We start from the raw sequence: 12,194 nt of genomic DNA on the forward strand, positions 1-12,194 counted from the left end.
ACAATATACAATAGTTTCAGATGTTGGGTTTAAATCTCATTCACAGCCATGAAAACACTCCAGATACATGATGTGTCTCTACTTCCTGCTGTTCCCAACATCTGATTCCTCCCTTCCATTCCTGTTTCCACCACTTCAGTAAATGTCTCCTGTCCTTATTTCATACAAAATAGGCTCTGATTCTTTCTATTCTAATGTCTGTAAGACTTTACTGTGAATATGAACAGGGAATAATTCCTCCTCCGAACCCATCTACTGAATAAAGATTTCTATTCAGGATCATGACAAACCGAGGAACCCTCAATAGAACTTCAGAGTCATTTCAACCTGTAAGGGTAATGCTTCTCACCATCAGCCACACCAGGGCTAGGATTGATGAGTGTCTCCAGTGTACAGGGCCCTCTGGATGACATGATCGCTGGGAAACCAGGCACGAGGCAAGCAAAAATCAGCACCTGCTCTTCTGCACAGTTTGTCTGAAGTGCTTGAAGCCACAGAAGAAACAGCCTGATTCCTTCACATCTTATCTAAAAACAAAATTGAAGGCGACAAATTTAAACACATGTTTATGCAGAGATGCAGTGCAATGCAGATACAGTTCTGAGGAAAAAAAAAAAAAAAACACTAGAAGTTAAAGGTACTGTTAAATTCCTGCACAAAGTCCTTAGTGACAAGGAAGCAGTTGTGCTGCAAGAAGCACAAGGGTGAGAACCTGGGGTCTGGAGCCACAGTGCCTGGGTTCTAGTGCAGGCTCTGCTGCTTGCTGGCTTAGCTGTGGTCAGTGGAGAACCACTGACCTTTTCTCTTTGCATCAGTCTATTCCTCTGAAAAATGGGGATCATAACAGAATTTACCACAAAGCACTGGCACACGGTTAAGTGACTTACAACAGTGCCCATACCATCAACAGTCAGTTAATCACAAAAACAATGCAAAGATAATCGTCCTCCAAATTTACAGTGTGCTTTGAATAGGGTTTTTGTATGCCACTACAATATACACATGTATCATGTAATGTTCTTGAAAAATTTCAGAGCTAAATAAGACCTTGAAGACCTGGCTCAGCGGGACAGGACAGCTCTCCAGCTTCCCTGCCTCATGTCCCTACTCTGCTCTCTCCAACAGCTTCCCTGTGCTCTGCGGGCCCAGCATGATTTGGTGGAATACATCACTCAAGCAGATGGGCCCTGTGTCCTCCTCTACACTTCCTTTCAGCTCTACCCCATTCCTAGAATTCAGGTAAGTACTTCTGTTTCTCTGTTTCTAAATGGCTGAAAGGATAACACCAATATAAGAAATGAAATAAGGAAAAGAGATGAATAACAAGTCAGATGAAGCTGAAAGATGCAGTGAGCTCCAAATGCAGGCACCTGAGCTGAGTTGCCTGATCGCCTCTCAACTACACCAAGGTGGTGCAGATTCCTTAAGAGGAAGTGTTTAAGCCAAATATGAGGCTCTCCTGGAAAGCTGAAAGAAGAAAGGGGAAGGGAGAGAGAGAGGGAGAGGTGAAGGGAGAAGTGAGAGGGGAAAGTGAGAGGGAAAGGGAAGGGAGAGGAAGGGAAGGGGAGGGAAGGAGCAAGCTTCACTGACTCCCCATAGAAGTAAAATACACCAAGACAGATCTCGTGTCTGGAGACAGTTCTACCCCATCAACAGTGGATTCCAGGACACACTCTCAGACATGCTCAGAGACACACCATAGCTGAGCACAAACCTTCATGACCACTCACACCCATCCTCCTCTCCCCAAGCAGGCAAAATAAGTAGTGACGTTGCTGAATATAACAGACAAAAAATGACATGGCTCTATGTATATCTAACCAAATTAGATTAAATTTAACAGGAGGATAGTTTCTACAAAATTCTACCGTATCTCCAACTTTTTTCTTAACTGCATTTAACTATAAATAAGGCCAATAATAAACATGAGGTCACAAAATGATAAGTTTTAACTATGATTCTTAATTAAAATAGGAGGGATAAAATATTGTGAAGCTAGGAATAGCTCACCTCCCTTTTTCAACATGTGAGAGATCGTTAACATAAATTTAAGTGGTTATGAGTGTTTAAACTGGTATAAAACAAAAAATACATGAACTTATCAAAGGTACACACATAACTTGATTAGCTACAAGGGATAGCTTCCCATAAAATACATATTCCAGGCTGCTTCTTTTGCCATTTATGTTTTAGGGTCATCTTATCTAGTATCAAATGGCATCTATCAGTATAAAAGGTATGTTCATTTTAAAATAAGCCACGTTAACCTAAAATACAAGATCAATCTGCTGCAAACAAATAGGTAAATATTCAAGAGGAGTAAAGCTCTGCTGCTCTTTTCTCCCATAATAGTTCTCAAAACTAGCAAAAACAATTCAGAGACAACTATAATTTTAACAAGACTACTGGAATGAACTGAATCCAGCGCATTCACTCTGAAGCTTGGAGAGGAACTGGCTTCCTCCCTTTCCTGATGATAAACGTGGAGCAGTTAGCATCTTGCCAATGGTTTCCTGACTGGACACAGCAGAGTCAAAATTAGAACTCCAAATTCCAAACTCTGAATCCCAAGTCCTGCTCTCTGAATAATATTTAAAGTAGGTATCACAGTAAGTTATGAAATAAAAACAAAAACTCTAACAATATTTGCCAAAAAGTTTTCAATTGAAAATAAAAAGTCAGGTAGTGTTTAAAGATCCCCCCCCCCAACAATGGCCTAATTTTGTCACTTTGAGGCACGAATAAATTTAAGAATGATGCAAAATGCCATTGCATGTTCATTTAAAATAAATACCTTAACAGAATTTCCAGTGTGTAGAAGCTTCTTTAAAGTTGAGCCTGAAAGTTTAAAACACTGAGTTAGAAACAGAGTATGTAAATTTATACCATACAAACAAAAAAACTCAAAATGATTAAGATATATTTTCTTTCTTTCTTTTATAAAGATTTTATTTATCATTTGACAGACAGAGATCACAAGTAGGCAGAGAAAGAGGAAGGGAAACAGGCTCCCTGCTGAGCAGAGAGCTCGACGCGGGACTTGATCCCAGGACCCTGAGATCATGACCTGAGCTGAAGGCAGAGGCTTTAACCCACTGAGCCACCCAGGCGCCCCTAAGATATATTTTCAAAGGTAAGTTATAGAAAGAAAATGTGTACTTATGGCAAAAGATACAATTTTTTAAGAAATAGAAAACTGACCTTCAGAAACAAAGCAATGTCATAGGAGAGATATCTTTAAGATGAAAGTACTTTAAATATGAACCTCTTTAAAACTCTTAAAAAGGAGTAAAAATGATTGCTATTAAAGTAACATACATGCCCACAGCAGTTTAGATGTAAATATCTCATCAAGCATAAAATGAATGATTTTTTCTAATCTCTAAAGTTAAAAATAAAACTTCTGCTCACAAAACATTCTGACGAGAACATTTTGCAAATACTCAAAATAGCATGCTTCTTTCCTGGTGGTGACAATCACATTTACGGGTTCAGTCCTCTAGTGGAATCTCTGGTCGCTACCAAGAAGAAGGAATCAAAGTTTACTCAGAACTACACCAGTCAACTGCAAAAACTCTGGTGCTGCAGCCTGCTTCAGTGAGAAGTCTCTCTCATGAGGATGGAAACATATTACCTATTGTTCTGTAAATGTGTTCAGGTCTTAGTATGGAGATGGCTTGGCAAACCCCACCTAAATATCAGGTGTAGACTCTCAATGGGATCTTAACCTGAAAGAAGGAAGCAATCTTTAAAAAGAAAAATGTATTGGAAGTTAGGCAAGAAGACCTTCCCTTCCAAATTTTTCTGGGGAAAAAACTACTTAGATCTCCTGATGAGAAGTTTTAGGCAATAATTAAAACTTGGACATCAAGTCATATTTTCCCCACGACCTTATTTCAAAGAGATGTTCCACCAAGAAATAGAGCCAGTCTCAGCAAATTCCTACAGGTCATCCTGATGTGGATACATATATGCATGTTAGTCAAATGCATACAATTTTGTAACTGCTGTCCCATTTAGAATACTGGGGCTTAGTGTAAACTCACCATTGTTAAGACTACATGACAGCACTAAGTCACCAGTGGTTTGTGAATGAGTAAGGAAAGTTAAGGTGCCCTCCTCCCTTTACTTCTCCTGTCACCAAACCCTCCCTAATAATTTTTGGTCTAGAGCCAGCAGCTACTGGGCTAAAGCTCTCTCACAGCTATGGTTGAAGTGCCTGTGCTCATGGGACTGTTTTATCCCATACTTCTCCTTAACCTGGGGCCTTGTCCCTTGCCTCCATGTTCATCCATTCTTGGACAAAGTTTGGTATGCCTCAGTTTAATATTGGCTTCAGTGTGCCCATGAGGACCTCAAGTTGTCAACAGACACTCCACTCCTCAAGAGATTTGAGATCAAGTCTGCACACACTGCTCTCTTCCCAGACATCTGGCAATTCCATCATCTTGCAACACATTCTTGGAAACACTTTCTCCCGGTCATAGTGCATGACCACTGTTGTCAGCCCTTTTTCTTCTTAGAATAGGCCCACAGTTTTACTTTAAACATCTGGCTTATCCACAGTTGTCTATATCCAATCATTTCTACATGGAGAGAAGAAAAATACTCATACAAAGGACAGACTTCATAAAGAGGCAGAATGTCTGATCCATATCTGCCCAAAGCCCATGACTTTTTTTTTTTTAATTAACCTGATAATTTGTTAGAGCAGCAATGGAAAAGGAATACATACATATTTGATCTATCCCATCTTGTTGTATTCTGAAACCCCCATAGGTGTGAAGTAGTACAGCTTGGGAGTTACAAACCAGAGTCAGAAGTCAGATTACTAAGGTTCAAATCTAGGTTCTGCACTTACTGTATAACCTGAGTCAGTTCCTTAACTCATTCCTGAGTCTTCTCATCTGTAAAATGGGATACTAAGAGTGCCTACTACAGCGGATTGTTAATGAAGTTTTAAATGAGTTCACATATGCAAATGGTTAGGAGAGTGTCTACTATTTGAAAAGTACATTTTACCCACAAGATAAGGCATCAGCTATTCTCTAAGGCACTCTTTTATTTTTATTCCTTCTTTCTTTCTCTTTGTTTTTGAAGGAAGCTCTATGCCCAGCATGGAGCCCAACTCAGGGCCTGAACTCACAACCCTGAGATCAAGACCTGAGCTGAGATCAAGAGTTGGACGCTTAACTGACTGAGCCACCCAGATGCCCACTGAGGCACTCTTTAAATAAGAACAACATTAGAAAGAAAATTTGTGTAGTAGGGCCACATAGTATAGTGTTTCAACATGAAAATCAGGGATAAATACTTGAGAGCTTTGCATCGCCACTTTAATAGTTCTTAAGGTTCTAAGTTCACAAAGATATTGTTACTGTAACTACCATTATGAAATCCTTTTCATTTTAATTTCAAAAAGTTTCTCCCTATATATCACACCTTTTTGGACTTTTAAATACCCCATCCACACTAATGGTTATGCCCACCCCTATCTCCTTCAGGTGCCTCTTCAACCCTAGTGGTTGCCACTATATTGATTCATGTGAAGAGAAAATGAATAAATGAGTAAATGAAATCTAGTTGGACTAGATTCCAGGAATTAGATTCAATTAATTGGACTATGAACTTCTAACTTCTACTGGCTTTTACTGTATTCTATTAATACTCTTTGAATGTGAGTCTTATTGCTTTTAAGGAGGGCTGGATCTAGGACAAGAAAAGTGAGGGATCTGGACAAGATTTAGGGGAGCACCAAAAACTCAGTAATTAAAATAAGTACTATTTCAACACAATAGCTTCTAAAAGTCAAAATTAATACAAAAAAAAATCCAATGAACATTATTAAAGTTTTAAATAAGTGCCAGAGTTCAGCTGAGCCATACCGGACCCTGAGGTAAAAGGAAAAATGTGTGCTACTATAGATAGGTTTTTAGGGATTTTGAATGGTTAATTTTCTTCCAGAACATTTAAGTGTTGAAAAAATAATGAAAAAATCTCAATATCAAACAATCAAAAAGTATTAAAACTCACCATTAGCTTAAGTATTTTGTTTATAACACAGAATACATATAATTTTATGTTCCTGGCTTTAATGGAACAAATTCAGCAATATTTTCAAAATCTTCTTTGCTTATCTCATTTTCAACTGTGAGAACTGCAAGGCTTGACAATTTCTCTTGACAAAGTAACAATAATTAGATATCTTTTAGGCCGATAGTTCACAAACATAATCTAACTTTAACATTATAAAATGGTTTATTACTTGGTTTCAATTTTTTAAAAATCTCTCTCTGTATCATGCCTCAAACCAAATAATAAACAAAGGCAGTATACCACACCAGGAAAGGTATAAGAACACAGAGAAACAGACTTTGGGTTGCGCTAGCATGCAAGGTGTGTTGGAAAATTGCCAGTCAAGCAGGAACACAGAACTTTCTGGCACTACAGTATCTTTAGTTAGCACTCGGAGGCCAATAATCCAAGGAAGAATTTGAAATTAACTCAGAAAGAATCAAGGACTTAAATGTGAAACACATTAACTATAGAATTTCTAAAAGAAAACATAGAAGATTTTTGTGATCTTGGGCTAGGTAAAGATTCCTTAGGTCACCAAAAGCGCAATCCATATTAGAAAAATTTATAAACTGCACTTTATAAAAAACTAAAACTTTTCCTCTTTGAAGGGCACAATTAAGGGAATGAAAAGACAAGTCAGAGATGGGGAGAAAATATTTCCAAGTCACACAGCTGATAAAGCACTTAAATCTGGAATATATAAAGAACTTTGAAAACTCAATATTAAGAAGACAAACAACCCAATTAAAAATATGGTCAATCAAGTCAAACGTAGAGGCTGCCAAAGACATACAGATGGAAAATAGCACAAGAAAGATGTTCAAGATCACTACTCACGAGAGAAATGCAAATTAAATCCACAATAAGATACCACTACCACTAAAATGAAAACACTGATCACACTAAGTATCAGTGAGAATGTAAAGTAACTACAACTCTCATACTGCTGGTGAGAATGTCAACCATTACGGGAAGCAGTCTGACTGTTAAACATAGAACTTTACACGATTCAGCCGTTCCATTCTCAAGAGACAGGAAAGCACGTGTGCACATACAGACTTGTACACAAATGTTTACAGTAGCTTTGTTTATAGCCAAACACTAGAAGCAACCCAAATACCCATCAACAACTGACTGACTAGATAAACAAACTATGGTATATCTATACAATGGAATGCTATACTACTCAGAAATGAACTATTAATAACTGCACCAAGACAGAAGAACCTCAAAATAATTATATTGAGTGAAAGAAGCCAAACAAAGAAGAGTATTTACTACATGATTCTATTTCTGTAAGATTCTAGAAAATCAAACTAATCTAAATTACAAAAAGCAGATCAGAGATGACGCGGGGACTGGGCAGGTGGGTGGGAAAGGACATAAGAGAACCACTGGGGGTGGGGGGAGGAGACAAGACGGCGGAGAAGTAGGAGGCCATGTTTCAACTGGTCCCCTAAAGTGAGCTGATTACCTACCAAAGAACTCTGATCACCCATGAAATCAGCCTGAGATTAGAATTATACACTTCTGGATCTCTATGGAGGCAGAAGATGCCAGTGGACGGGTAAAGCAGAGTGGGCACATCAGACTGATATCAGAAGATAAATAAAAGGGGGAGGGAGCCACCAGAAGCGACCTATTGGAAAGTAATACCCCAATACAAGAGTGCCCGGTGACTGGGGACCAGCATTGGAGTCTGGTTGAAAGCACTCAAAAAGAGCAAAAGATCTTAAGGGGAAATTGGTGGAATTTGGCAGTTAGGAACAGGGACTTAAGCCCATGGAACCAGGACGGCCACCACTGGTGGGTGGAACCAGACAGTGCAGCAAAGAAGCCAGGTCTTGGTCCCTGAGCTGCCGGCGCGCCTGAGAGCGTCTGGGTGGCGGTGCCCATTAGGGAGTCTGGTGTGAGCCAGCCGGTGCTCTCTAGAACCACAGCCTTTTGTGCTCTGCACGTGCACTGCGCGACCAGAGTCTGAGTCGCGCTCCACACCCTCCCCTGAGAGAGGTCCGTGCAAGCGCTCTCTAGGACCAGGAGATTCTGAACACTCTCGGCCCGGGCTAGTGTGCTATCTCTGGCTGGGACCTCTCTGGCAGTCTGGACCTGCCCAAACAGCTGAGGCTAGTATTTCTCGTGGATTTGGGTACCAGCGGGAGTTCCTGTGACTCCAGAGACTGTGACTGGGGATGTGCTGTGCCAGTGGCAGAGGGGGAATTTATGTGCTCTGGAGCACCCAGAGGGGAACAGACTAAGGCTTCTCTCTGAGATGGAGGTCTGGGTGCAATTTGCTTTCCTCTAAACCTCCAAAGAGCCGCCAAAAGCCGCCAACGGGAGAAAGAAAAAACAAACAAACAAACAAACAAAAAACCTCTAGAGAACAAAAGCCTGAAAAACCAGTTTCCTCAGAGCCCAGCCCCTGGATGGGGGTAGGAGGACTCAACTCTAGCAAGACTCCCTGAAAACCTACGCGGAAGGCCCCTCCCCCCAGAAAGCCAGCCAAAAAAAACCAAAAAAAACCCCAAAAAACGAAGAGGACAACCACTACTTCATGGATACAACTTTTATTTTTAATTCATTCCCACTATTCTGTTTTCATTTTTTAAAAATATATAACTTTCACTATCACAATGAGATGTTCAGTACATCCAATTTGATACATATACCTGTGTTTTTCTTTTGCTTTTCTATTTATTTATTTATAATATTCATATAGAGATAAGCTTCAAGGTAATTCCCTTCCCCCAATCAATGTTACCCCTATATGTAAACCAGTTTTAATCCCCCTTTATCTCAGGAAAGTTGAGTCCTTTAACAAAGATATCAAGATACATCCAGGAAGAATCAAAATAACCTTCCTCGCCCACACTGAGAACTTATAACCACCCTCCCATCTTTTTCTTCTGTCAGTGTTTCTGTGCATTTGTTTTTGTTCTGGTAGTATATAAATCTTATACTTGGGGTTCATTTTGACTGGGTTCTTTTTATTTATTTATTTTTTTTTTTTTCTTTTGTCATCCACTTTTGTTGGTCTTTTTCTTTGTCTGTTTTTGTTTGTATACTTTATAAATCTTACCTTTGGGGCCCATTTGGGCTGGGCCTTCTCTTTTATTTTTTCTTTCTTTTTTTTTCCTGTCTCTCTCTCTCTTTTTTTTTCTTTTTTCTTTCTTTTTGGTGGGGACTCTCAATTGCTCAGAAGCGTTCCAGAGTGCGCCTTGCCTGCACCACGGTTGATACATTCAGCTACACATCTGTTCAGCCATCTCTCACCAAAATGACTAGGAGGAGGAATGCCCAACAGAGGAAAAATTCAGAGACTGGGCCCCCTCCATCAGAGCTTTTGGATATGGACATAAACAGTATGTCAGAAAGGGAATTCAGGCTAACAATTATCCAGGCAATAGCTAGGCTGCAGAAGGCCTTTGATGACAAAATGGAATTGATTAGGGCAGAAGTGAAAGCCACCAGAGATGATGTTAATAATGCTCTCAATGAGTTCCAATCTAATCTAAATTCCCTAAAAGCTAGGGTAACTGAGGCAGAAGATAGAATTAGTGATCTGGAGGACAAACTGATAGAGAAAAAGGATCAGGAGGAAGACTGGAACAAAAGCTTAAAAGCCATGAAAACAGAATTAGGGAAATAAATGATGCCATGAAACGTCCCAATGTCAGAATTATTGGAATCCCTGAGCGGGAGGAGAAAGAAAGAAGACTAGAAGATATAGTTGAACAAATTCTCCATGAAAATTTTCCCAATCTGGCGAATGGAACCAGAGTTCCTGTACTAGACGCAGAAAGGTTTCCCCCAAAGATCATAGAATCTAGAAAGACCTCAAGACACCTAATTGTGAAAATGATGAATCATAATTTTAGACAGAAACTCTTGAAAGCAGCTAGGGGGAAGAGATTCCTTAAGTACAGAGGAAAGCCCATCAGAATAACGTCAGACCTGTCCACAGAAACCTGGCAAGCCAGAAAGAGCTGGCAAGATGAATTCAGGGCACTAAATGCGAAGAACATGCAGCCAAGAATACTTTATCCAGCAAGACTGACATTCAAAATGGATGGAGAGATAAAGAGCTTCCAAGACCAGCAAGGTTTAAAAGAGTATGTGACCACCAAGCTGGCACCACAAGAAATATTAAGGGGGGTTCTATAAAAGAGGAAAAAACCCAAGATTATTATTGAACAGAAATATATGGAGTCAATCTATAGACACAAAGACTTCACAGGTAACACAATGTCAATAAAAACGTATCTCTCAATAATCACTCTCAACGTGAATGGCCTAAATGCTCCCATAAAACGGCCCAGGGTTGCAGACTGGACAAAAAGACAGGACCCATCCATATGTTGTCTACAAGAGACCCATTTCTAACCTAAGGATACACCCAGACTGAAAGTGAAGGGATGGAGAAGCAACTTTCATGCCAATGGGCCTCAAAAGAAGGTCGGGGTAGTGATTCTCATATCAGATAAATCAGATTTTAAACTAAATACTGTAGTACAGAGATACTGTAGTCAAAGGACACTACGTCATTCTTAAAGGGACTATCCACCAAAAAGATCTAACAATTGTAAATATTTATGCCCCCAATATGGGAGCAGCCAATTACATAAGAAGACTGTTAATCAAGATAGAGAGTCATATTGATATGAATACATTAATAGTAGGAGATCTTAACACGCCACTCTCAGTAATGGACAGATCATCCAAGCAGAAAATCAATAAAGAAACAAGAGCATTGAATGACACATTGGACCAGATGGACCTCATAGATACATACAGAACATTCCACCCTAAAACAACAGAATACTCATTCTTCTCGAGTGCACATGGAACCTTCTCCAGAATAGATCACATACTGGGTCACAAATCAGGGCTCAACTGATACCAAAAGATTGAAATTATTCTCTGCATATTCTCAGATCACAATGCTTTGAAACTGGAGCTCAAGAACAAGGAAAAGTTTGGAAGGAACTCAAACACCTGGAAACTAAAGACCAGAATGGCTGGATCAACCAGGAGATCAAAGAAGAACTTAAATGATTCATGGAAACCAATGAGAATGGAGACACTTCGGTCCAAAACCTATGGGATACAGCAAAGGCGGTCCTAAGGGGGAAATACATAACCATCCAAGCCTCCCTCAAAAAAATTGAAAAATCCAGAATACATCAGCTGTCTCTACACCTTAAAGAACTGGAGAATCAACAACAAATTAAGCCAACTCCACACACAAGAAGGGAAATAATCAAGATTAGAGCAGAGATCAATGAGATAGAAACTAGAGATACAGTAGAACGCATCAATGAAACTAGAAGCTGGTTTTTTGAAAGAATCAATAAGATTGATAAAATACTGGCCAAAATAATCCAAAAGAAAAGAGAGAAGGCCCAAATTAATAAAATTATGAATGAAAAGGGAGAGATCACAACACACACCAAGAAAATAGAAACAATCATGAGAAATTATTATCAACAGTTATATGCCAATAAGTTAAGCAACCCAGATGAAATGGATGCATTCCTAGAAAACTATAAACTATAAACTTCCAAAATTGAACCAGGAAGAAATTGACAACCTGAATAGACTGATATCTAGTAACAAGATTGAAACAGTGATCAAAAACCTCCCAAAAAACAAAAGCACAGGACCTGAAGGATTCCCTAGGGAATTCTACCAAACTTTCAAAGAAGAAATAATACCTATTCTCCTGAAGCTGTTTCAGAATCAGAAGGAACTTCCAGACTCTTTTTACAAAGCCAGCATTACCCTAATCCCCAAACCAGGCAAAGGCCCCACCAAAAAGGAGAATTTCAGACCAATATCACTGATGAATATGGATGCTAAGATTCTCAACAAGACCCTAGCTAATAGGATCCAACAGCACATTAAAAAGATTATCCACTATGACCAGGTGGAATTCATCCCTGGGTTGCAAGGATGGTTCAACATTTGCAAATCAATCAATGTGATAGAACGAATCAATAAGAGAAGAGAGAAGAACCACATGGTCCTCTCAATTGATGCAGAAAAAGCATTTGACAAAATCCAGCATCCGTTCCTACTGAAAATGCTTCAAAGCATAGGGATAGAGCGAACATTCCTCA

The 12,194-nt window shown here is 39.4% G+C and overlaps 1 protein-coding gene across 2 annotated transcripts in view; it reads right to left on the bottom strand.

The window, feature by feature from the left end:
- RALGAPA2 (Ral GTPase activating protein catalytic subunit alpha 2) overlaps positions 1–12,194 on the bottom strand; it is a 317,564-nt gene that overhangs the window by 244,297 nt on the left and 61,073 nt on the right. For both annotated transcript variants that reach the window (XM_080812607.1, XM_080812608.1), the window contains exons 5-6: positions 2,795–2,838; positions 350–527 (exon numbers count right to left, since the gene is read on the bottom strand). In XM_080812607.1, coding sequence (XP_080668733.1) covers positions 350–527; positions 2,795–2,838 — 222 coding nt within the window. The remainder of the gene's footprint in view (positions 1–349; positions 528–2,794; positions 2,839–12,194) is intronic.

The sequence above is a fragment of the Martes martes genome, assembly GCF_963455335.1.
Source record: "Martes martes genome assembly, chromosome: 9".
Classification (NCBI taxonomy): domain Eukaryota; kingdom Metazoa; phylum Chordata; class Mammalia; order Carnivora; family Mustelidae; genus Martes; species Martes martes.